The 26,794-nt window shown below is 38.3% G+C and overlaps 1 protein-coding gene and 1 long non-coding RNA gene across 6 annotated transcripts in view; one reads left to right on the top strand and one right to left on the bottom strand.

The window, feature by feature from the left end:
* The window catches only part of GLCCI1 (glucocorticoid induced 1), a 100,581-nt gene extending 77,518 nt beyond the window's left edge, over window positions 1-23,063 (bottom strand). The window contains exon 1 of one of the 2 annotated variants that reach the window (XM_077856781.1): window positions 22,391-23,063. In XM_077856781.1, the coding sequence (XP_077712907.1) occupies window positions 22,391-22,865 (475 nt within the window). In that variant the 5' untranslated portion in view covers window positions 22,866-23,063. The remainder of the gene's footprint in view (window positions 1-22,390) is intronic. The other variant, XM_077856782.1, reaches the window with a different exon arrangement.
* Window positions 21,971-26,794, top strand: part of LOC144288853 (uncharacterized) — a 104,281-nt gene continuing 99,457 nt past the window's right edge. The window contains exon 1 of one of the 4 annotated variants that reach the window (XR_013356864.1): window positions 21,971-22,426. This is a non-coding gene — a long non-coding RNA (uncharacterized LOC144288853). The remainder of the gene's footprint in view (window positions 22,427-26,794) is intronic. The other 3 variants (XR_013356861.1, XR_013356865.1, XR_013356859.1) reach the window with 3 other exon arrangements.

A 26,794-nucleotide genomic window follows, 5' to 3' on the forward strand; every position in this document is an offset into this window, starting at 1 on the left:
CAATATTTACCTTTTAATGAGGGGGGGAAAAAGTCACAAACAGGAAAAAAAAAAATACACCCATTTAGAAGTGGATACTACTAGTATTTTTTCAGCTGCTTTTATTTGGAATGTATGTCCATACATACAGTAATACACACACACACACTGGCCTTCTCTATATATATCCAGGAAACAGTTTCACTCCATAATACCAACCTCTTTTTTTATGTTAACATTATGGAAGTTTCTAACCTATATAGAATTTTCTACCCTAGGTAGAGCAGTAAGTCAAAATTCAAGACGGTTCTTCACATAAAAGTTATGACAAAACATTCCAAAAGAAGAAAAGATGGTAGCAGAAAAGATTTTAAAGCTCCCTGTGATAAGAGAGAAATGAAACTAGCCAAACCAAAGACCACGTGACAACATCTGTAACATAACAAGGTCACAAAATAGCATCACAAAAACTTCAAATAGAAGTTAGTAGAGGGACAAGATTCAGAAATTGACCATCATGTTTTCAGCATCTGTCTGAGAGGCAGCATAAGGAAAGTATGTGGGCTTCTGAAGATCACCAAACACTAATCACTACAGGGTAACAAAAGAACACCAATCACTACAGGCTCAATGTAAAGAGCCAATCTGAACACAGGAGTCAAAATTGGGAGGGGGTTCTAGAGGAGTGCAAGAGGACATAACTGAAAAACATCTGAAGTACTGGAACTATGTGACTAGTCTCAAACCTAACAAAAGCTGCTTCCATTACAGAGTCCAACACACAAAAGAGAAATTACCAGGAGTCCAATCCAAGCTGAACATAACAGGAACGATACAAGCAAAGCAAAAGTTAAGTTGAGATAAAGTTGGGGAAGGTAGTCAAGGAGGGTGGTAATGGAAGGAAGAGATTTTAAAGTCATTTTATAAAAACAAGAGAAGTGAGAATACTAGAGTTCTAAAGCTAGAAAAGCTATCCTGAAAGCACAGGAAAATTCATTTCACTTAAAATGTGACCAAAAGAAAAGAAGAGCAAATTAATCCCACATAATTATAAAAGAAAACAGCCTAAGGAATAAGTATGATGGTCCATGGATAACGAAAGCATGCAAGAAAGACATGCCCATATAGGATGAAAATTGTAAAATAATAGTTCTAAACCAGTTAAAAAATCTTTATTTATTTATTAATTCATTCATGAGAGACACAGAGAGAGAGAGAGAGAGGCAGAGACACAGGCAGACAGAGAAGCAGGCTCCATGCAGGGAGCCTGACGTGGGACTCGACCCCGGAACTCCAGGATCACGCCCTGGGCCGCAGACGCTAAACCGCTGAGCCACCCAGGGATTCCCCCTAAAAATCTTTTTTTTAAATGACAGAAGCAATGAAAAGACTCAGAATTAGAAAAATTCAGAAGTGATGTGTTTGAGGGCAAGCAGGATATGAAGAGAAGGACCAAACTCAGGAAAGACTTAGAAACGTAAGAAAAATTTATTTCAGGAAGACTAAATGACACAAAGCACAATGGGCAACACCTTAACAGAAACAGAAATTGAACACAAGACAAATTTTATAATTTCAAGATTTCAAGAGAAAATGATTAATATGTACCATAAGCAAGATGGTCCTACGTGTTCAATAAGCATCCCTGAAGGAAACCAAAGCAACTAAACAAAAAAATATACAGGCGCCTGGGTGGCTCAGTCGATTGAGTTTCCGACTCTTGATTTTGGCTCACGTCATGATATCAGGGTTGTGAGACTGAGCCCCATATCAGGCTCTGCAGTCAGCACGGGGTCTGCTTGAGATTCTCTCTCTCTCCCTCTCCCTCTACCCCTCCCCTCCTCATGCATGCTCTCTCTAAATAAATAGATATCAGGAAACAAAAAAACTCTCCTAAAATAAAAGATAACTTGAAATTACATATTGAAAGTGTATGTGTGTCTGTGCGTGCGTGCGTGCGTGTGTGTGTGTGTGTGTGTGTGTGTATCTGGAGAAAATTATCCAGAACAGCCCACATCAAACACATTTTAATAAAGCTAATGTCGTAATCTTCAAATATTCAAGCACAGATAAAAAAACTATAGCTGAGTTCTTGCTACATAAAGTATGGAGAACATGAGGAATATTGTTTCCATGAGTTCTTCCTAAAGAACCTATCAGAGACTAAGCTTCACACAACCAACAGCTTGGAAAGGAATTAATATAAAAAGTGATAGGAGGTATGAGCCACTCCGGTAGTAAGTTTGAAAGGACAAGGGAGGAAATAAAGAACAAAGAGTCTTAAAATAATCTTCAAGGCTGAGAAAGAATTGATTATGACTACTACCATTATGGGATCAAGGGCTTATCACTACTAAAAAAGAAATTATACCATATAAAATGAAATCTTTAGAAATCTGTAGGACAACTGTAATTCCTCTGATTCTGAAAAAAGCTTCTGAAAAAAATTATCAGCATTCTTACCCCTTATCTGAAGAATGAATGAATATGACTCAAAAAGCACTACAGTCTCCTAGACAAGTAAATATTTCTTCTCATGATATCTACACTGAGAATTTGTAAGAATTCTAAATCCAAATATATTTTACCATACAATTTACAAAGTTAAGACTTAAGCACCTAAGTCTAAGCTATAAATACTTTGCTTCAGTAATAATAACTATAGATAAGCTCATAATATAGCATAATAATAGAAGTAGTTAACTCCACGGTTAAATGTAGAAGCTAAGAATAAAAGCCTAGAAAGAAAATTAACTGCTTACCCTCAAGGGTAAGGACAAGGTAAGATAGGACTGCCAGTCAAGCAAATTTACTGATCATAGGCAAATGATAAATGGAAATCTGCACTGGAATATGTGTGGCTACTACTGATCTGCTTAGTTAAAAAGAATCTAATAAATTAAACTTAGTCTATGAGCTTTATTTTCCCCTACATTGTGTCCCCCAATCCAGCAATGGTGAACATGTCATTGACTGGCAAATACACAACTAACTACACTTCTCTATAAAACCAGAACCAATAGGCTGAACAGAATGAAGGCTTCAGAAATAAGGAAACACAGATGTTTATTCTAGCATTCACTTTCCTAAATATTGACACCAAAGAATCAAATGTGTAACTGTGAAGCAGTAGTTTATCCAAAATTGGATGCTTCATTAAAGTTGGAAATGGCCAAAAGCTGCAGGAAACATCCTGAAGGAAAATGTCTTAGACAAATGACACCTTTGTGGAGGCCACGGAGTAAAACAGAACACGGTAAAAACCAGTTCTGTGTTTGCATACGCAGTACACCTTCCACCTCAACAATTCTACAAATATTGTGCATAAAAGGTTGCCAGGAAATGCTGCCAAGGACTGAGAGCAACTTAAGGAAAAATAAAACTACTAGTGGCATGACTAAGTGCAGGGGAAAAGTGTCATAAAATATTTTCAAATAGCATCATATTTTACTCTTCTAAAATAGCCATAGAATTAGTCATTATAATCTTAGTCAAAAATAGTCTATTGATATTGATTGAACTGTGTAGTTCGTCAAAATGGCACTGCCTAGGACCTATGAATGGAACAGAGTCACAAAGTTTCAGAGTTTGTTAGATCTGAATTCATTTTTTTTCCCCCTCAAATGATAAAAGAACAATGTTCCAACCAAATGCCCAAATAACAGACTTTGGTTTTGGATACAGGTTGAATCATTAACAATACTCGAACAGAACAGTTGGGGCGTTTGGAATCAAAACCCTCACATCTCCAGATAGACTGGGGATTGATCTCAATATGGGAGGAAAACCAAGCCACACTAAGCAAATTACACAGAAAAGGTGGATCACCTGGGTTTACATTTACATTTCCCCTCTCTACATTCTTTCCCTTTACCTCTGGTTAGAATTTTTAAAATCCTGGGGCATCTGGACAGCTCAGTCAGCATTTGACTGAAATCAAAATTTCAGCTCAGGTCATGATCTCATCAGCATGAGACTGAGCCCTGTGTTCAACTCACTGTGGGGCATGTAGCCTGCTTAAGCTTCTCTCTCTCCCTCTCCCTCAGCCTCTGCCCCTCCCCTGCTCCTGCACTTGCTCTCAAAAAAAAAAAAAAAAAAAAAAAAGAATTTTTAAGATCCAATGTAGTGTTGAGATACAAGTACTGAAGAATATATGTTTAAACATTATGAATAATGCAGTTAACTTATTTTTCATGGAGATGTCAAGTCCCTCACTTTCCTTTATCTCTTTCTCCCTATGTTTTAGCTATTGTACTTTCACTTAAGGAAAGGAATGAAAAACCCAATACTCTTCACTAATCTGTTTAGTTTGTACTGAGTTCATACTTAAATGATTAATGTAAGACTTATCTACCAGAGATTGAGTCCTTCCCACTAAAGTAAGGCTTCTGTCTGTCTGTCTGTCTTTCTAATACCTACCACAACTACTCAAGGAACATCTGTTGAACTTGTAAATATAATTTATCCATCTTCCCCTAGCCTTTACGAAATAAATATTTAAAAACTGGAAATCATCTGGCATGTATTCTGGACCTCTTTACTGAAGACTTTTTAGAAAAGCCTCAAATAGAATAGCTCCATATATTTTTTTTTAATATTCTATATGTGAGGCTCATCTAAAGCCATTGTGAAAAAAGCACAAGACAGTGACAACTAACTTGAATTCAGGTCCTACTATCATCTATTTTCCACATTTATATAAAAGACTATAGTTTCTATGCTCATATATTTCACAAATGGGTAATTAAAATATATTCATTCAATACAAAACGCTTCCTATAGTGTACATGCAAGAACTATGTTTATATGAAGTAAGGCTATTTAACAAATACACTATACTTCTTGTCCTGCCAAGCATCCTGGCAGATCATTGACTTAATTTTAGAAGGCTACCATTGTTGAAAACATCGCTGAGCTATTTTGAAGATGGTCTTTTCAAACTGTAATCAAAGAGTAGTTATAGGATCTTTACTTAGTGAGAATACAAAGCAAATTATATAAAAATACATTCTACCAAGATCACACAATCAAACTTGGTGCAGTATCTCTCTCGCATATCGCAGAAGTACTGGTAACAATGAACCCCACTTGCCAAAGTGCTGAATCAGATGAAGAGAGAGTAGGTCTTCCAAAGTGAATTTTCAAAGTAGTTCTAGTAGTAACAGTTGGTGGACCACCTTTCTTTAAACTCTGAGATGCAGTAAAGTTGGTAGCACTAGCATCTACAATTATCCTACCATACAGTTTGGGCCAGATTTTACTATCTCACTAATTATTATCATAAATTGTCACCACAAGTAGGGTAATCTAACTTAATCTAATTTAAGGTAATCTATTTTACCTTACCCTTACAAGGAACATGTATTCAAAGTATGGAGCTATAAAGGATAAAGCATATCAATAAGTGAGTTCAGTTCACAAAGAACACAAGGTACACAATGGAGGATTTAAACTTCGGATTTTTTTTTTTTTTTTAAAGAAGGACTGCGCTTATAGCTATATGATGCCTAAATTAAAGATGAGAGGCTTTAGCAGGGGAAACCACAACAGTACAACTATAATTAAGACATGGAAAGGATGGAAAGAAGCCATCAGATTTAGGACATAATCGGAGCAGATGGGACAAGATGTAGAGATGAGCAGGATGGGAGAAATACGGGAGGAGGAAAAGTCAATGATTATGCTGCTAGGAAGGAAGAACTCAACACATGATGCCTTGGGTCTGAAAGTCTTAATCAAGGTCGTGTTCTGTAGTGCCAATAAGCAAAGAAAAGAAACCACTCAACTCCATTTCTGTACCAAGTCTGAGTTTTTCAACTTCAATCTTTTGATACTCTTTGATACCTTGATAACTGTACTCCTAATCATATCTTGTTATATATGATCAGAGCACATGACCCAAATTTGGAATTATAATGGGTAAAAGTTATTAATAAATTATTCCTTTTGTCTCAGTAGCATAGAAAAATAGGCCACTTTTAAAAAGTATGTTAACTAAGAGAGTATGATATATATTCTACCCTGTGAAACATAGGTTGAACACACTTTAAAATAAAACCTTCTCTACAGATGGTAATTAGACTAACAAGAAGATAAAGAGCATGAGCAACACATCCAAAGATGTTAAATAATGATATTTAAAATATTTGGATATGACAATTTGTAGAAGGTATGGATAATGTCTGTTTTAATTAGCTGTATACAGGTACCACCTAGAAGAATTCTCTTGGCCACAGAAATGCAATTACACCTTTCAGTGCTTGTTTAAACTTTGCATTTAAATACCAACATAATCTTCTGCTCAAAAATCACAATGCCAGCTTCAGCAGAGAAAATTATCATACATTTGTTAATAAAACTAAACTGTATGTAACTGGGTTGGCATTCTAAAGCATGTTAGATGATTTAGAAAAGGGAATTTGTATTTGGGCTGATTAATTTTTTTCTCCAAACCAATCCAAATTTATTTTTTACCAAATGACCCTGAAGTAAACAGTTTAGTCAAAGAAGTCAGCATTTAAGATGTGCCTCCAGGAAGGAAATATAATTATAACATGATAAACAGCAAGTTTCCCCATAATATCAAGGAAGACGTTAAGAATTATACCTAGTTAGATGTCCACTGCTTTCATCTTATAGGAGATAAACCAAGTTTCTAAGTCACTACCACTCATTATATTCAAAGTACCTAAAGTATTATGAAAAGAAGATCATGAATCCCTACTCTGTATGGAGAAAGTATCAGGAGCCAGTACTTCCTCAGTAATTGTAGATAAAGGAATGTGAACCTTAGGGACTTTTCTCTTTCTCACACTCACTCACACACACACACACACACACACACTCACATGTACATCCTTATCCATACTGTATAGACCTTAGGAATAAATATATTAGTTGGCCAGTTAATTTCCTGGTTCTCAGGTATACAGAGAAACTTTAAGTTAAAATCAGCATACAGTAATATACAATTATAAATAAAATCATAATCCACAGCATGAATCATATTTCTAGTCTAATTATGCTTTATTTATTGCTTTGTCTTCCTGACATTAGTAATGGTAGAAGTTTCTGGGAAAGTTTTTCATGAAGGAAGAAATACTTCCTCCATGGAGCTGGTTAGAAACAGTTTGCTAGGAAACTCTAACTGAATAACTTCTTTTTATAAGGACCAATATTCTAGAAAAAGCCTTGGAATAGTTATCTAATTTAAAAGCATATCTTTCCACAGAGAAATGTGAGACATAAAATCATTAGTATATAGGAGTTCTTTCCCTTTTGGGGGTTAGTTGAATACCACTTTTCTTGGAATCTTTAAATTAAAACTAAAAAGTGAATGGAAAGTATCTATTCATGCTAATTTGTAACAACTTCTTAGGATATTAGTTAATTCTGCTAAATGTCAGTAGAACATTTTATGCCGCAATGAGAAATTACACTATTCAGTAATATGTTTTTACAACCTCAGATGAACCTCAACCTTGTGTAACTGACTTCCTAAAAAGTTTGTGTAAATAACACTTTGGTAAATTGAATAATTTTACTTGCACATAAGTTAGACATTCTCTAAAGCAAATAACTATACCCAAATCCATTCTACAGTTAATTTTTTTTAACATTATAATGAAGCACAAACTAATATGTAACTTACATTCTCCTTCCTTGGAGCTTAGTATAATCATGATCTTTATGAAAGACTATAAAAACACTTAGAATTTTAAGTGAAAAAGCCCACTGAATTTGGGGCATGATAACTTTAGTTTCTCTAAATTTAACAGCTTTAGAAGCTGATTCCATGGAGCCTCGACAGGGCAAAATTCACTTAAGAGAACTCTAAATGTAACTTAGAAACTCACTCTGTAGAAACATATTCTCCATCTTTCAAAATGTGGACTGTCCTAACATCATCCATCCCTGTTTCACCTATTTCTACCAGCAGGAGCACCCAGCTCCTATTTCACGTGAAGGTTTAAATCACTGTTTTTCTAACCTTTTGTATACTACCATTGAGTGGTAGGCCCTCAACGAAAATAAAAGCCATCACTTACCTAAACACTTAGGTATTTTAGAAAATAGCAACACAAATGTAATCTATTAATTTTCATCTTTGTCAGAGATTTATAAGACTGCATGTCATAATAATCACTGTTCAGTGATTTGAACACATATAGCTAAAACAAATCTCTTATAAACCCTATGTAAAGGTAAAATAAGTGTTTGCTGTAGGGCCTTCTAAGCAACCAGCCTCCATGCTTGACACTGGAACACTATAAATGACAAGGTGCTATTTGGTGAAGCACACACATCCAACAAAATTGCCTGGAATACAGAGTAACAAGTACCAAGACAATGTTTAGATGAGAAATTCATAAATCAACTGTTAAAGGTTCTAGTATTGTTATATTAACTATGGGACTAATACAGTGAGTCTAATAAAACATTCCAGCTACCATACTATATATTTACTTTCTTTTACATTTTGAAGCACTTAATTCAAGAAGAGAATATTTTTAAATGACACAGCGAATATTAACAATAATTTATTTCATTACTTTTCCTGTGCCTTCCAGTTTTCTAAAATTCCTATATTTGGAACACCTGGGTGGTTCAGCAGTTGAGCATCTGCCTTCGGCTCAGGACATGATCCTGGGATCCAGGATTGAGTCCCATGTCAGGCTCTCTGCAAGGAGCCTGCTTCTCCCTCTGCCTATGTCTCTGCCTCTCTCTCTTTCTCTGTGTCTCTCATGAATAAATAAATCGTTAAAAATAAATAAATAAATAAATAAATAGATAATTAAATTTCCTATATGCTATTTTAGATCATTTATTATAAGAATTTCTTCAATGTTCCATAAGCGACATAAAAAAAAAAAAAAAGCCAATCCAGAATATACACTTCACCTAACATCTGTTTTACCGTGAGAGTAAGTGTAATACTTATTCCATTAAATGGGACTATCTGTAAAAAGATGTTATTTTTTGACCACTTGGCTTGGTACAAAGTAGAACACGGTAACTGTCTTAAAGATTAACTAATATAACCAAATGCTAATACTAAAGACTTTAATGCTAATAATTCTTTAGGATAAAAACTTTAATGAGTAGGTAAAAATGAAAACTAAATTCAGTAAAGAGTATAGTAAAGACAAATTAAGTCACTGTGAATTCAACTGAGATATTAATGGTAACAATCTGTGAAAAACTCCTTTTCCATTCTATTCTAGCTCAATAATAGCAGATATTTAGCCAAAACCAAGCTGTACTCATTTCAACAGTCTCACAAGATACCAATGTCCAGATATCACTACACATCATTACTACTTACTACTACATTTCTACCCAAGATGACACATCCAACAATAAAGTTCAGAATACTGAGAGGGTATCTGTGTATATTGTGTGAGGAGAAAGTGTCAATGACATCATCCTAGGCCAACTAGAGCAGAATATTATACATCAGACCTAAATATATTATGGGAGCCACAGACTGAAGCTCTCCTAGGCTTAATCTAATGAAAGAAAAACACATTTAAGTAGAATATTTGGTATTCAACCCAAAAGCTCAACTTAGAAAAGCGAGCAAAGGAACATACTTCATATGTGAAGCCGAAAGTTCAGAGAAAATAGTGGGTTAAAATCTTGGCAGATTTTAAATGAATTGACTTTGTTGAGAAATATGAATGTGAGCACATCAACTGCACCTAGAATATGTATTCTGTAAGGGTCAAACAGAGTTCCTCAAATAGTGTACAAATTCATCAAATATTTATTGTGCAAAAGAGGGAGAAATTCCATTAGTTTTACTCACCAACATACTGCCAACAACTAGTACGGTAACTGAAACAAACATTTCTTGAATGAATGAACAGTTATTATGGAAATTACATTAAAGCTTCACTAATCTCTGGCCATATGTTAACCAAAAAGCCAAAGAGTAATAAGCAAATGCCACTGATTAGAGGTTTGTTTTATTTTTGTTTTTTAAATAATGGGTCATTCTGGTTTAAAAAAAATTTTTAAGCTATCTGATCAAAATATTGCAGAATATTGTAGCTTATTTCAGAAAACTGTATTTCTGAGCACAGTCTAACTCCTCACTTCTATGAAACTAATCAAACTGCATTTAGCAATGTTTGCTAACCTCTATTTAGTAAATGCTAGACAATTAAATAATCTAACTTACAGCTGATTCTTTTTCATGGCAATATATCAAATTGTCATAGAACTCTCAAATATATTGTGAATATATTTTGTTTACACACTACCAGCTCATATATAGAGCAATCTGTATTTCATTCTCTTTTTGTACCTTCATGGAAAGATCACTTCATAGGTATACATGAAAAAATACAATTTTTTTTTTTTTTATGGCTAGACTCGATGTAACCCTGAGCAACTGAGCCCTGCTAGTTTTTAACATCTTCTAAGACAGAGCAATTACTTTACTAATTCAACTTATAAATTGATATATTTAATTAGAAAAGTTAGTAACAGAAGAACTGTCATGGAAAACTTCATCCATCACATACATTCAAAACTTTCAATATCGTAACAATAAAAATACAATTTCTAATGTTACCTATGAAAAAACTCATGTTCCACACTGACTATTCAAGACAGCTTACAATAAACACAAGTGACACTGGGAAAAAAAAAAAGCAAAGCACCACAGAAGAAATTATTAAAATGGAGCTCAGAATATCTTTTCTGGATATCAGCTAACCCAGGAAAGTGAAAGAGCCCAGGCAGTTTTAAGCTGAGAAGATAGTGGACCTTGCTGCTTTGCCATAAGAGTGATACATAAAAAGGTACCATTTTGAATGCTAAAATATCAAAGGATGGCAAGAGTAAGGAATGTTAGGGATGAATGGATCCTTATTAGAAATGTAAAGTTTAAATTGTCAAATACAAAAGACCTTCTTCTATCCAGATTTTGAGATTTCTTTTTGTGTGTGTGTGTGTGTTCAATTTACTAACTTACAGAATAACCCCCAGTGCCCGTCACCCATTCACTCCCACCCCCCGCCCTCCTCCCCTTCTACCACCCCTAGTTCGTTTCCCAGAGTTAGCAGTCTTTACGTTCTGTCTCCCTTTCTGATATTTCCCACACATTTCTTCTCCCTTCCCTTATATTCCCTTTCACTATTATTTATATTCCCCAAATGAATGAGAACATATAATGTTTGTCCTTCTCCGACTGACTTACTTCACTCAGCATAATACCCTCCAGTTCCATCCACGTTGAAGCAAATGGTGGGTATTTGTCATTTCTAATAGCTGAGTAATATTCCATTGTATACATAAACCACATCTTCAGATTTTGAGATTTCAATATGAAAGGCAGTTTTTTAAAAAATGAAATCTAAAGTCTGCTTTAACACAGTGGTAGATCCTTTAAGGACCAAGATGAAGACTTACTAACGGCATAATAAACTTTTGAAATGCTGTGACATTCTTATATGCATACGTGAGGCCTGAATCATTGGGAATACTGCAGCTATTTTAGGTTCTAATGACCCTAGAGCCTACTCCCATTTAGCTTTCTCTTCACCCAACCCAACCCTCTAATGCTATTTTTGGCCTCTCTATGATTTAACTATATAAGCAATTGGATGACCCATTATGCATGCTTTCCTGTCCCATAATGAACCGGGTTCCAAAAGCAACTCTCAGCTAACTTCAAGTCGGGACTTAAGAGAGTTAAATGGACCATCTGGGCCCTATGTGCATGCTGCCTGACCTTGGGCAAATTACTTAACTTGTCAGGATGTCATTTACTCATCTGTGAAGAGAAATTATAAAAGTACTCTATATTAGGTTTCAATGAAGACTAGTGGCTGACATAAAAATGATCAATAAATGATCATTTTACTAGTAATTATCTAATCCATAGAACACAATCGTAATCAAAGCAATATGATACTGGCATTAAAAAAAAAAGAAAAAAAAAAAAAACAGACACAGAGACCAATGGAATAGAACAGAAAGCCCAGAAATAAACTCATAGGTATATGGTCAACTAATCTTTGACAAAGGTGCCAATAATACACAATGTGAAAAGGACAACCTCTTCGATAAATGGTGTTGGAAAAATGGATATACACATGCCAAACAAGGAAACCATATTATCTTACACCATATACAAAATTAACTCAAAATGATTAAAGCTTTAAAATAAGACCCGAAGTTGTAAACTCCTAGGAGAAAATAAAATAGGGAAAAACCTCCTTGCCATTGGTCTTGGCAATGACATTTTGGATATGGCACCAAAAGCAAAGCAACAAAAGCAAAAATAAATATGTGGGACCACATCAAACTAAAAAGCTGCTGCACAGCAAAGGGGAAAAAATCAACAAAATGAAAAAAGAAGCTATAAAATGGGAGAAAATATCTGTAAACCATACATTTGATAAGGGGTTAATATCTAAAATATATAAGGAACTCATACAATTCAATAGCAAAAACAACAACAAAAATCCAATTAAAAAATGGGCAAAGGAGTTGAACATTTTTCCAAAGAAGAAATATAATAGCCAACAGGTACATGAAAGGTGCTCAACATCACTAATCATCAGGGAAATGCAAATTAGACCCACAATCAGATACCTACCACCTCACACCTGCTAGAATGGCTATTATCAAAAGGTAAGAGATAAAAAGTATTGGCAAGGATGTGGAGAAAAGGTAACGCCTGTATGCCATTGGTGGCAATGTAAATTTCTGGGAACAGAAAACAGTCTGTCTATGTAGAAAACCCAAAAGACTCCACAAAAAAAAAAAAAAAAAAAAAGGAAGAACGGATACATGAATTCACCAAAGTGGCAGGATATAAAATCAATGTACCAAAATCTGTTGCTTTTTGGGGCAGCCCAGGTAGCTCAGTGGTTTAGGCGCTGCCTTCAGCCCAGGGCGTGATCCTGGATACCCAGGACGGAGTCCCACCTCAGGCTCCCTGCAGGGAGCCTGCTTCTCCCTCAGCCTGTGTCTCTGCCTCTCTCTCTCTGTGTCTCTCGAGAATAAATAAATAAAATCTTTAAAAAAAAATCTATTGCTTTTCTATACACCAATAATGAAACAGCAAAAAGCGAAATCAAGGAATCAATCTCATCTACCATTGCACCAAAAACCATAAGATCCTTAGGAATAAACATAACTAAACAGGTGAAAAATCTGTATGCTGAAAACTATAGAACACTTATGAAAGAAACGTAAGAAAACACAAAGAAATGGAAAAACATTCTATGCTCATGGACTGGAAAAACAAATATTGTTAAAATATCCATACTACCCGAAGCAATCTACACATTCAATGCAATGCTTATCAAAATAACAGCAGCATTTTTTACAGAGCTAGAACAGACAATTCTAAAATTTGTATGGAACTAGAAAAGATTGCATATAGCAAAGTAATGTTGAAAAAGAACAAATCTGGTGGGAATGCAAATTGGTGCAGCCACTCTGGGACACAGTATGGAGGTTCTTCAAAAAGTTAAAAGTAGAACTATACTACAACCCAGCAATTGCACTACTAGATATCTATCTAAAGGATACAAAAATACAAATTCAAAGGGGCGCATGCACCTCAATGTTTATAGCAGCAATGTCCACAATAGCCAAAGTATGCAAAGAGCCCAAATGTCCATTGGCTGATGAATACACACACACACACAAAAAAACCAGAATATTACTCAGCCATCAAAAAGAATGAAATCTTGCCATTTGCAATGAGGTAGATGGAACTAAGAGTGTATTGTGCTCAGTGAAAAAGGTCAGTCAGAGAAAGACAAAAACAATATTTCACTCATGTGGCATTTAAGAAACAAAATAGATGAACATAGGAGAAAGGAAATAAAAATTCAGGTAAAAACAGAGAGGGAGGCAAACCATAAGAGACTCTTAAAGATAGAGAAAAAACTCAGGTGTGCTGGAGGAGAAAGGAACAGGGGATGTGTTAAAAGGTGACAGGCATTAAGGAGGGCACTTGCGATGAGCACTGGGTGTTATATGTAAATAATGAATCACTAGATTCTACTCCTGAAAACTAATACTACACTATACGTTAACTAATTTGAATTTAAGTAAAATCTTGGAGAAAAAACACAGTATAGAGGTTCCTCAGAAAATTAAAAACAGAACTATCATATGACCCAGCAATCCTTCTTCTGGGTATATACATCCAAAGGAAATGAAATCAGTCCCTTAAAGAGATATCTGCCCTTCCACATTCATTGCATTATTCACAATAGCCAAGATATGAGAATTACATAAATATCCATTGATGGAGAAATGGATAAAGAAAATATCACATTCATACACACACACACATATACACACACACAAATATTACATAGCCTTTTTAAAAAAAGAAAGAAATCCTGCTACTGGTGACACAGATGAACCTGAACACTGTACTACACAGAAAAACAAATACTGTATGATCTCACTTACATGTGGAATCTAAAAAAAGTCAAATTTATAGCAGCAGAGAGTAGAGTGGTGGTTTCTAGGGGCTTGCGGGTGAGAGAAATAGGAAGATACAGGTCAAGGTACAAACTTTCAATTACAAGACGACTAAATTCTGGGTGAATAATGAGGAATAATGTACAGCATGGTGACTCTAATAATAATGTATACTTGAAATTTGCCAAGAGGAGATCTTAAATGTTCTCATCACACAGCAAAACAAAAGGTAACTATCTGAGGTGATGGATGTTATTAATTAGCTTGACTGTGGTGACCACTTCACAATGTACACCTAGATAAAATCATCATACTGTACACCTTAAATATACACAATTTTTATTTCTGTTATACCTCAAAAAAGCTGGGGGGGGGAATATTTTAAAAAATTACCTAGTTTAATAAACTTACTTTCCCTTTCAGTAGAATTTTTTTCTCTACCTAAACCAAAATCTTAAAAATCCCACCTCTCACTGTAAAGATAGAGAAAACAAGATACCAAGAGATAGTGATTTGCTGTAGGTCAAATGTTAAAACTAGAAATAGAACCCAAGTCTCTTAGCTATGAATCTAGTATTTTCCAGTATACCTTCTTGTTTCTGAGACTCTTTTATAGTACCATTTAGAAAATAAGTTTGCCCTTAATGGGATAATTCTGAAAAAAAAAAAAAAAAAAAAAAGAGCTAAATTATTCTATTACGGAATAATGTGGCCACACATTGCTTCATTCCACCTTCATCAGAAAAAAAGACAATCCTAAGGCACGTGGGTGGCTCAGTCAGTTAAGCATCTATCTGACTCTTATCTGACTCTTGATTTCATCTCAGGGTCTTAAGACTGAGCCCCACATCAGGGTCCACATCGAACATGGAACCTGCCTAAAGTTCTCTCTCTCTCTCTAAAAATAAGACAATCCCAAAAGCAAATTTATAGAATCGGTTATAGGGCAACTCTAGTTGTCAGTTAATGCTCAATCTTATATTCTTTTTTTTTTTTAATATATTTTTTTTAATTTTTATTTATTATTTGTGATAGTCACAGAGAGAGAGAGAGAATGAGGCAGAGACACAGGCAGAGGGAGAAGCAGGCTCCATGCACTGGGAGCCTGACGTGGGATTCGATCCCGGGTCTCCAGGATCGCGCCCTGGGCCAAAGGCAGGCGCCAAACCGCTGCGCCACCCAGGGATCCCTCAATCTTATATTCAATACTATCTGTAATCATCATTTTGTTAGGTATGTAAATATTGATAAAGCTAAATAAGCCACAAAAGAGTTCACTTATGTTGTTTGTTCTGCTTAAGAAAACTGCATAATACCTTTAGAAAAAGGTTCCATCAAATAATTTAGTAATCTAAATGTTAAAATTAGCTATATGGACTATCCACAAAAGTTATCCCTGTAGTCATACTGAGTAAATAAGGAGTCATTACTGTCAGTAGGTGGTTGGTATCTGATTTTTAGTAACACCAGGCAGCAAGTTGTAGCAGTTTACGAAACACATTCAGATGTTTAGTAGATTTCTTGATTCTAATGACTTGTAAGACAATTTTGGACACTGACCTTGCCACACAATAATGGGTTTTACTGGTTGCTTTCATTCATCCTTATTTTTGGTGAGCCATCATTAAGGTGCACCACGGTGGCATTTCGTTAAGTTACAAACATTCACAGTTCAAACCCACAAATTGCAGTGATAACGTGCTAGCTCTTGGGAGGACTGAATTAACTAGTACCAGTTGCTGAGACAATCACTTGAGACTAGTCTCTGCTTAGTGATACCTGCAGCATTCATTAGTTCACCACCATGTGCAACTAACTTTTAATATTCGTGGAGAAAAGTACTTTGCACTATGATTCAAGGACAGCACAAATCTGAGGTGGGAGGAGGGCCAGAAACAGTCAAGTTCACATCCCTGAGCCCTCAGGAAGAAGGATTTCTCACTCTCTTGCTCTCTCTCACAGACACTTAAAGACTTTTCTATTAAGAACAAATGGAGAAATATGACCGATCCATGTATACATTCATTCTAGTTACATTCACCATCCTGTCTCACATGTTTAGACATTCTGAAAATGTCAAAGCACATCCTAGCATAAGAGTGCTGTAAAAACAACAGAAAACCTATTCTTTAGTAATTCTTTTAGCTCAGAAATCACAGCTGGTCACCAACTTCAGAGTCGTTCTGAGTTAGGAGCAACAGGATAGTACTGTTGAATAAACACTAGATCTGAAATCAGAAGATTTGCACTTCAAATGCACTTTCTTGATAAATGAATATACGCATTGCCTAGTATATAATAAACACTAAAACGCTTTCTTCCTTTCTACCTACCTACAGCTAAAGACACATCATAATACAGGGGAAGGTACTCAGGTATTCATGGACTTACCTTCTCCCGTTACATTCATTTGAAGTAAACAACACTGCTTAAAGAAAGGTATCTGCCATGTTTGTCCCTACTAAGTGCATATACTAGAGAAATATTTTTCTCTGCAATTGTTCATAATGTAAATAAAATCTTTTCTTCAGAATTACTACAAATCTGTTTTGCAGAATAAGCACAAATCTTATTCTTTTAGAATCATTTGGATGACGGGTGGAATAGGGTCAGTTTAAGGGGTCCAGATAAAGGGCAGAAGGAAATGGAGGTAACTTCTGGCTCTTCCATCAGTTCCTAAGGCTTTCCAAATTAATAGATGAGTAGTGTTCTCTTTACTCCACTTTTGGTAAACTCAATTAAAAGACTATCGGTCTCAAATTCAACCTCTTGCTAAAATACAAAGTACAAAGGACAGAAACAGCATCGGTGATTTGCTTTATCATTTAATAACAAAATTATATACTGAAGACAAAAGATAACAGCACCAGGCACAGGTGCTATGGAAAAGCCTATCTTGGTGGCAGTGTCTGGCAATTTTTAGCACTGGAGAAAAGAGTGAACTAAAATTAAGAATATCATGGTCATTAGCATTTATTCTTTGGCAGACTATTAGCTCACTACATGTGAAAGTTTTGGTAAAGTAGACTTTTAGAAATTTGTTTAAATTTCAGACATAGGAAAAGCCTTCTCCTATTAGCCATTTATTGAACATTGCCATTTATTTCCATTGTTATGCATTGCCATGGAGCCCAATTATTTCTTTGTTTCCTTGTTCACATTTAGTCTGCATTTATCACAAATAAAAAAAAAAAAAGACCACAAGGATGTCATTACCCTTCAGCATTTCCCAATGCATAAATCCTAATTTGCATCAAATCCTTGAAGAAATGTAGACTGCAGTGAAAGACATGTCCTTCTGTAAAAAGTACTGTAAATAATGAAATAATTTTTAGCTCAATATATACACACAAAACTATATATAGAGTTAAACTGACAAAGGTGCTTTTATGTATCTTAGGTGTATGATATTCAATAGGCTTAGCATACCTTATTTGAGAATACAATCTTTAAACGTAAGACAGTTAAGAATAACTTATATAAATTCACTTTTCTATTGAATTCACTGAACTAGAAATCTTATGCACCATAACTGATGGGAAAAGCTAAATAATCAATGCCGCTGATACTTAGTGTAGTTCTCAAAGGCCTATAACCTTTCCCAAAAATCAGTGTTTGAAACCTGCCATTTTAGGAAAAAACAAAACAAAAACCCCCACAACTTTTAACTATTTTTACTCAAGTATAGGAAAGCTTTGAAACAAGGTCCTGTAAGCACTCTAAGAAAATTAATTTTAAAAGAGGGGGGCCATTAGAAGGACCTTAATTTCTAAGAATATCAGCCTGAGAAGTAACTTTATATGAAGACAATGCCTAAGTATCTCTAAAAAGTAAGGGGGAGAAAAAAGTAATTAAAAATGTTGCATTCTACAGACTGGGCATAGCACAAAAATGACTCAAAGAGGGAAATTTAATGAAAAGATTAAAAAACTGAAAGCAAATTAATTGATTAAAACACAAAGACATACACGCACACTACATGAAGTCATTCAACATTACATGCTGGCTGGCTTTGTATTTTCTTTTAAAATGTAATCATAACTTTTTAATGTATAAAACAATAAAGCTCTCAATAATAATCATGAAAAAATCTAATCAAATTTCACTCTAGAGTCAGTAATCTGCTAGCACATTAGGCCTAAATAAATGTTATGTTAAATCAGGAATCAACGCATGCTATTTTCCATAAAAGGAGCCATATAAATTACAAGCTCTTCCATGTTTTTTTAAACTAGATTTAGTACACTTAAGAATAAGCAGTATTCTCCATCCGGAGTACTCTAATGCAACTGCTTTTATATCTTTTAGAATTTGTAATTCATCCTAATGTTCAATCTTTACAAAAAAAAACCACAAAAGGATTTGCAGTTGCTACTTACTATCTTAGCTTACACAGTAAAATTGTGAGCATTTGTAATGTTTCTAAATCCATAGGTTTTGCTCTGAGGTTTCAGAAAGAAGCAACTTTATTTTCTTTTGGATATTACTCATGATTTGGGGATTATTAATTTTTAACACTAACATCCTGTTATATTCTCATTTGAGTTGTTCTATTTATCTCAAAGGTAGACTTTATGTATTACCATTACAAAAAAATAACTATTTGCATAATACTTTATGATTTTACATCTATTACAAACACATCACAGGGAGCCTGAGGATGCATTCAGCAGCTTGTCATTCACCACTTCAAGACCCTTCAGAACCAAACAAGGGGGAGGGTGACATTTTGCTAATGGCAGAAGTAAAGAAATGAATATAAATAACAAACCTTGAAGTTTTAAAAATACAAAAGAAATTTTAAAAATACAAACAAGAGTATGATCCACATGCATAAACAAGATAGTTTTAATTTGTAAAAGTTCATATCCTTATACAGAGCAAGGTAAAGATTTATGTATCTTCTGTTATGATACCCTTTAAAATCATCTAAAATTGTGCTACAAAAATAAATTGCCATCTTGTTGAATTTTATAAATTATTAAAATTTGATTGCATCTTTACAAAAATCAGCTTTTCCTCAGCTTTGTGAAATAATCAGAGTGTCATTTCTTTATTACTACAGCCATAACCCTATAAATATACATATTAAGAATGTTTAAGAGGGAAATAATAACCTAACATGTTTGGAAATCATGTTGTTTCATTACTTCTTCTTGGTAAAACAGTTACAAAGAAAAGTGTTTAAAGCTTCTGTATTTTCTTCCATAACCACCAGTCCAGATTTAAAAAAATACTGAAGGCTCAGTTATGTCACCTCCAGCCCAAATGCTCATAGCACTTGAAGCTTTTTGTAAACAATATGCCTCTATACTAAATACATATCCCTTGAGCCACCATCCACTTAATTTAACATTTTTAAATGTAGTTTTAAATGCAGCATAACACCTCTTACACACACACACACACACACACACACACAGAAGTGTGCAGAAAAGGAGGTGGAGAGCAAGAAATGGAGCACGTTGTTGTTTTTCATTCATGCAGTATAGTGATGTCAGTGTCTGCAGCAGCAGCAGCAGCAGCAACAGCGGCGGCAGCAGGAGCCTTGACCTGTGGAGGCTAAAATCCACTGAAGTCAGAACCTTGCAGAATTTAAAAGAAACTGAGTAGATAATGTTTGAAAGATTGTTCAACTGTTCATAGCGCAGATTTTAAATGGCCAGCTAAACAGAATAGATTAGTTGCACAGTTTTAATTTGGGTAGAGAGGGGCAAGGCAGGATGTGGAGAAGTAACATAAAGGTAATATAATCAGGGAACTGGGGGCTGAAGAGCCTGCATTCAAAATCCCTTAAATGTAGGAAACTGACAAAGCACCTGGTGTTAAAAACAGCAGAAAAGCCTCTTCTATTCCCAATACAAGCTCTCTGGTGATGCAAATCTGTCTGCTGCACAACCAGACTCAGAAAAGTGTTTTCATCGTGATTACATTAAAATTGCATTTAACTCGGATACGCCACACTACAACAAAGAGGATAGCTTAAGCCTGATCACAAATTTCATTAAAACTACTTTATGATGGACCATGTAATTCTTCAGCAATTAAGGCTTTTGAAGGATACAGAAAAACAAGTTGTACTAGGATGTGTTGTAAGATGTTAGTGTTTATCAACAAAAGGGGAGGAGGCACTGGATGGCCATTAAATTGTTGCAGCAACTACTCTTACTCTGCCCACAAAACCCTGTGTACACAGTCTGAAATGGTTATTTTATGGCTGTTACATTAGTCCCTAAAAGAAAATCCCAAAACTCAATCTATGTACTGTTGAAGCTAAATCACTGAAAAATTTCTCTTAACTGCTGCCTTCTATTCATTCCTTTACCTCTCATTTCATATAGCTCCAGAAAATGTGCATGGGAGCTGCATATGGCATTAATCTGTTAGAAAATGGTGGCCTTTTCTATAAAATACAGCCAAAGATGTTGTGTTCGGTTGTGGTCATTATTAGGGCGATCACGTTGTTTTCATTCATTCATTCAGGATTTGCTGGAGGATGTCAGTTTCTGCAGCAGCTGGCCTGACCTGGGGGAGGAGTGGGGGAGCAAATTCCTCCTGGTGCATACAGATTACAGGAGGTATTTCTTGGTGCTCCTGTACACATACCATTGCACTACATCCTACTCTGCCACACCATCAAGTGGTCTGAAAACAAGTGCCTTAGCAACATGCTAATTTATCAGCCAGAAATATTTTTTTACAAAAACAAAAACCAGCCAAACTGCAATCCATCATCATAACACAATCACTTTTCTCTAAGTCTTTCGTTTAAAAACAAAACTCCATTAAAAAAATTTCCACATACCACATAAACGTACAGAGAGCTCCACAGTGTTTCCCTTCCAAGCAGAGAGTTTTCCACTCGGTATGATCAGTTGTCTCCACAATGCTGCTGCAGGAGCAGCAGCAGCAGCAGCAGCAGCAGCATCTGTAGCTCTAGCCTGGCATCTAATTATATTAGCTACTCCACTCTCCCTTATGAGCTTTAAGTCCCTGTTTTGGCTAATCTTCCTTTTCTCCCCCAGGACTCAACTAGATCATGCACTGTGTCCCTAGACATAAACAAAACCAAACCAAAACACAAAACATTAAGGGAAGCCGACAGCATCCACTAGCTCACCATTACCTTTGACACCTAACAAAAAAGAAACTTGAGATCCTTTAACAGCTCAACTGAACTGTTAAGTGTACTTAAAAATGGAAGGAAAAAGTGAGCACACTCCACAAATAGGTCTTTAGAAATTTACCATGAAAATCCCGAGTTGGGCATAGACGGTTTCCAGGGAGGTACTGCTGTGATGCATATGACTATATAAAGTAGAGAAAAGAGGGAGACCAAAAAAAAAAAAAAAAAGAAAAATCCCCACCATCCAACCACCACCACCACCACCACCACACTATACAACACACTTCAACTGCACATTCACAACTGTCTCCCCTACACACCCAACAGATCACCCTTCCAAAAGAGAAATATATTCATACATATCCCAGTAGTCTCAGGGACACTGCGACGAACTTCGCAGGAAAGCACAAAGAGGCTGCAGATTACCACCCGCTACCTTATCGGGCTGCCAGAGTTTGGGTGCGTGTGTTTTTAAGTGTTTTGCCCAGCTCCTCCTTCCCCCGCGACCAACAGCACACACGTACGTGAGTGAGCTAATCAGCTCACAAACTGGAAGGAAAAAAAAAAAAAAAACCTTTCGATGCAGGCGAGTGATGGAAGATAAAATCTGAGGGGCGGCATGTGGGTCAAGTAAAAGTTGCTCTGCAGTTCGCTCCTCCGAGCCCCGCAGCCCCGCGGCGACCGCAGGGAGGTGAGGTTCCCAAAGCCACTTTCACACCTTCGGTAATGCACTAGCAAAGAGAAGCCCGGAGAGGCTGGAGTTTCCACGGACCGAACCGTCGGGGAAGCCGCCGCCCGGGAGGACGGAAGGGTTGGGCTCGCTACCTCTGCACACGGGCGAGCCGGGGCTCCGTCTCTCAGGTGAGGCGCTCCTCCGCTGGCTCTCGGGGGACCGTCTCGGGCGGCCCTTGGCCCGCGGCGCCGGCTCGGTCGGGGCCGCGGCCGGCGGCGGCGTAGGGCTGGGCGGGCTGGGGCCGCGGGCCGCGCCGGGCCCCGGGAGGCTGCCCAGCGAGGCGGCGGCGGCGGCGGCGGCGGCGGCGGCGGCGGGCGGGCGCGTGGGGCTGTGCTGGCTGCCGCGCAGGAGCTGGTAGGGCACCGTGGCGCGGATGGGCTGCAGCAGCCGGCCGGCTCCCGCAGCCGGGGCGCACCCCACGCCGCCGCCGCCGCCGCCGCCGCCCGCACCGCTCCCGCTGCCGGCCGAGGGGGCGGCGGGCGGGGAGCCCGCGGCGCTGCGCCGCATCCTCTGCGGCGGGGGGTGAGGGGTCTGAGAGGAACTGGAGGAGGAGGAGGCAGTGGACATGGTGGCTCCCAGGCCCGGGACGCCGCCGCCGACACCGAGGCGCGGAGCGGGAGGCGCGCGAGCGTGTGGGAGCCGGCGCGGCAGTGCGTGCGAGTGTGTAAGGGGGAGGGGCGCGGGGGCCGGAGGAGGAGTCTCCCGCTCCCCTTCCCAACGCGCACCCCCGCCGCCTCCGAGCCTCGGCGCCGCGGCGAGGGGGAGGGGAAGGCTGCGACAACAAACGCCAACGGCCCCAACCGCCGCGCCGGGCTCCGGAGGCGGTCACGGCCGGGCCCGCGAGGAGCCCGGAGCCGGAGCCGCCGCCGCCGCCGCCGCCGCCGCCGCCGCCCCGGGCATCGCGCTGACAGGGGAGAGGGACCACAGTCCGGCTCACGCCGCCTCAGGGGCCGCTCGCCGCCTCGCAGGGCTGCGCGCGCGGGAGCGCCCGCCAACTGCAGGGAGGGCCCAGACCCCTGCCTCTGGGGACCGGGGCAGGACGAAAGGGCCTGGAGGGGTCTCGCTCCCCGCGGATCCCGCGCCACCGCAAACACCGCCGCCGCCGCCTCCGCCTGCTCCTCACTCCAAACGGCAACTGATTCCCCACCCGCGCCCCGCCCCCGGCACCGCCTCCCGGCGCCCGGACCCGGCAGCGGCCGCAACGAGCACTCCCATTGGCTCCGCCGCGCTCCACCAGCTCTCGAGTGGTTGGCCGCGGCGTAGGAGTGAGGGGAGCAGTGACCAATGAGAGTGGTGCATGCTACCTTGGGGGCGGGGCGTGACGGAGTAGAGGCGTGGGGAGGGGGCCAGCAGTGCGCCGCAGGGAGAGGCGTGAGAGTTGACAGCCTTTGAGGCGAGGGCAGCAGTTTGGGCTGCCCTCGGAAAGTGCGTCCGTGTGTGTCCTGCGCGTGCCCCGACACCCACAGACACACACACTGGGGTGAGCCAGTTGCGAGGGCTCCACCCTCCTGCGCCGATTGTGCAACTTGAGACCGACGACCCTGCTTTAACTTTGCAAGTACACCTGCTCTTTTGGGACGTTTTAGAGGTGGAACCAGAAGAACCCATCCCTTCCCCTCTAGCTTCAGTAACCTGAGTTTTCGTGGCTTAGTGGGCTGATTGATCAAAAGAACTTCAGGGCATCAAAAGCAAAGTCTAGAAGCTGGATCGAACGCCGGGCCAATGGTCTTTATGAAAGTCTACCCTTAACGTTTGTAGTTACGCAGTGAAAAGAGAAGCAAATCTTACATTCCAAGACAATAGCGGAATTGCAAGGGTCAACAATGAATTGTACATCCTTACACCATCAATTGGTTATATTCATGGAGGGCACCCCGTTGCCTTTCCCCAGAAGCAGATGGCCTCTTGGGAGAAATAAATACCAGACTTAATGGAACAGTCCACTGTGGTAAATTTAGTTTCTATTCTGCAGTGAAACTGGAGAGATACAACGATTTTTGGATGCCTATCAAAAACCTAAGTTTACCCCTATAGCAGACCAAGGTTATAAACCTTATGCGGGAACAATTAAAGGTATACATCAGATTCTCTCCATTAATTTCCATGAGATTAAAAAAGAGAGAGAGAGACAGAGATGGAGAGAGAAGGGGGTTATCAAATCGGTCTTCTCTTGGTGTCCGCCCACACTGACAAGCTTCCTGTGATTTTAGACACTATGTTCAGGGGTTAGTTTCACTTAGAGGAGCCATCCGTCTCTGTTTCCTTGTGCTCTCAGACCAAAAAGCATACTAGCTTCTGTGAAAAGAAGATGAAACCCAATTAAAAAAAAAAATACAGGAATTGCATCCAGTACTTCCCGTTAAGACCGGTGGTAGTTCCTCACTCTATCAAACACTAGAATAATAGCTAACATTTAATGAACGTTCATCACATGCCAGCCACTGGCCTAAGAATGTTTTATGTGTTATGTCATTTAGTTCTCCTATAATCTGCAAGGTGGATACTATTATTATCCCCATGACATTCTCCACTATAGCACAAAAAAGCTAAAAGTCTTGTCTGAGATTACTCAGCTAGTAAGTAGGGAGCTTAGAATCCAACTTAGGTAAACTAACTTGAATCTATAAGCCCTCTATCCTAGCACATCACAGCATAAAGCTGTGGAGTATACGATTGGTAGAGAATTTACAAACAGTTCACAAATCTCCTGTATGAGATAAGTTCCCATTAGTTCAAAAGAAATTTTACAAGTGAAGATAGCCTACTACGTATGCTTTTCTTTCCACAATAACATATATTTTAATTATACATAGAGCAAAAACTTTATTCTTTCAAATTTGGTGTAATTGATCTATTGTGTTAGTTTTTCCACCTAAAAGACTTCATTAATTAGGAAATTGCATTCTTTCATGAGGGAAAAAGTAAGTAGCTTCTTTGCTGTGACTTTTTTAGCATATCAGAAACAAAAACTTTAACAGATCAAAATATGTGAAATAAAGAAAAAGGCCAGTAAATTACTAAGTTTTGATTTGATTACAGCATAGTTTCATTATAGAAATATCCTCTCTGGCCTCTCCTAAATATAAGTATGGAACAACCTCAACACATTAGATTACAATAATTCTAAATTTATACCAAGCCACAGTCATAATGATCAATACTTGATTTGGATCTAAAACCGCATACCTAGCCATATTGTAAAGGTTTTCGGTGTATGTTCAAATTCTACCATAGCCAATTAAATCAGTCATCTAAAGCAAATCTAAATGACCCACACAGAGAACTACTAATGTCCTAAAATCCTATTTTTAGTTACTTATAAGTCATCATGACCTGTTTAGATGTTCAATCAGCTTCTCTTTGCTAAAGAAATCTTGGTTGTCTCTTAAGCCTTTATTCTCATGAAATAAGTACTGATCTTCCTGTGTAAGGAGTTCAGTCTCCAAACAAATCAAAGGTGGGCTAAAATAAACTAAACCTGCTTTCAAATGTCTATGTGTTGAGTTCTTAATAATGCTTTATCCTCATCAAGGCTGAGAGTAGGCTCCTAGGGCATCACAGAAGCTTTAGGAAAATGTTCTCCTCAGTAAATTAGAAAATCCTGAGAAGGAGGTGTGGCTAGCTTGAGTAGCAGAGCACTGTTATACCACTGTGTTAGCTAGGATAGAATGGCCCAGGGCATGGGATGCCTGAGTGGCTCAGCGGTTGAGCGTCTGCCGTTCTCTCAGGGCATGATCCTGGGATCCAGGATTGAATCCCACATTGGGCTCCCTGCATGGAGCCTGCTTCTCCCTCTGCCTATGTCTCTTCCTCTCTCTGTGTGTCTCTTGTTAATAAATAAAATCCAAAAAAAAAAAAAAAAAAAAAAAAGGTCCAGGGCAGATTATTTCTATTGGTTGAATATAAGTGGGACAATCTCTGGAAATTCTATATGAGACTTAATGTTAGTAATGACCTCCTTACTATGTTGCCCTGACTAGAAGAAAATAACATTGAAAAAACAGTTCGATGGCACGGGAGCCACCTTTGCTCTCAGTAGCCTTATGTCTTGGCTGTCTGTGGGACAGAAATTACCATTAGCTCATTTGAGGTAGAGTTCTAGTATATTATCTTCTTAGTTCATATATAGTAATGGACATGTTTTAGGTTAAATTAAAACTTGGAATCAATGGCTACATATGATTAATATCCGGCCCCATGTAGAGAGAAAATGAGGTAAAGGAGCATCGGGCCTACAGAGCAATCAAACCTCTCTTTTCTGGTTTCATCCAGGTTTGCCAGGCTGCATGTCCAAGGTTCATCCAAATCTAAGAGGCAGTCCAGGCTGTCAGTATTAGCAATGAGGTCATGGCTGAGAAAGAACACTAAACAGATCTGCACTGATGTTCATCTTAAGCTGATTAAACTCTGTTGTAGGTAGATTCTTTATAGCAACAACAAAAAAAGCCTTGCCTGAATTTTTGTCCCTGGCAGATGCTTACAATAAAAATCCTTAC

The sequence above is a fragment of the Canis aureus genome, chromosome 18, assembly GCF_053574225.1.
Source record: "Canis aureus isolate CA01 chromosome 18, VMU_Caureus_v.1.0, whole genome shotgun sequence".
NCBI lineage: Eukaryota > Metazoa > Chordata > Mammalia > Carnivora > Canidae > Canis > Canis aureus.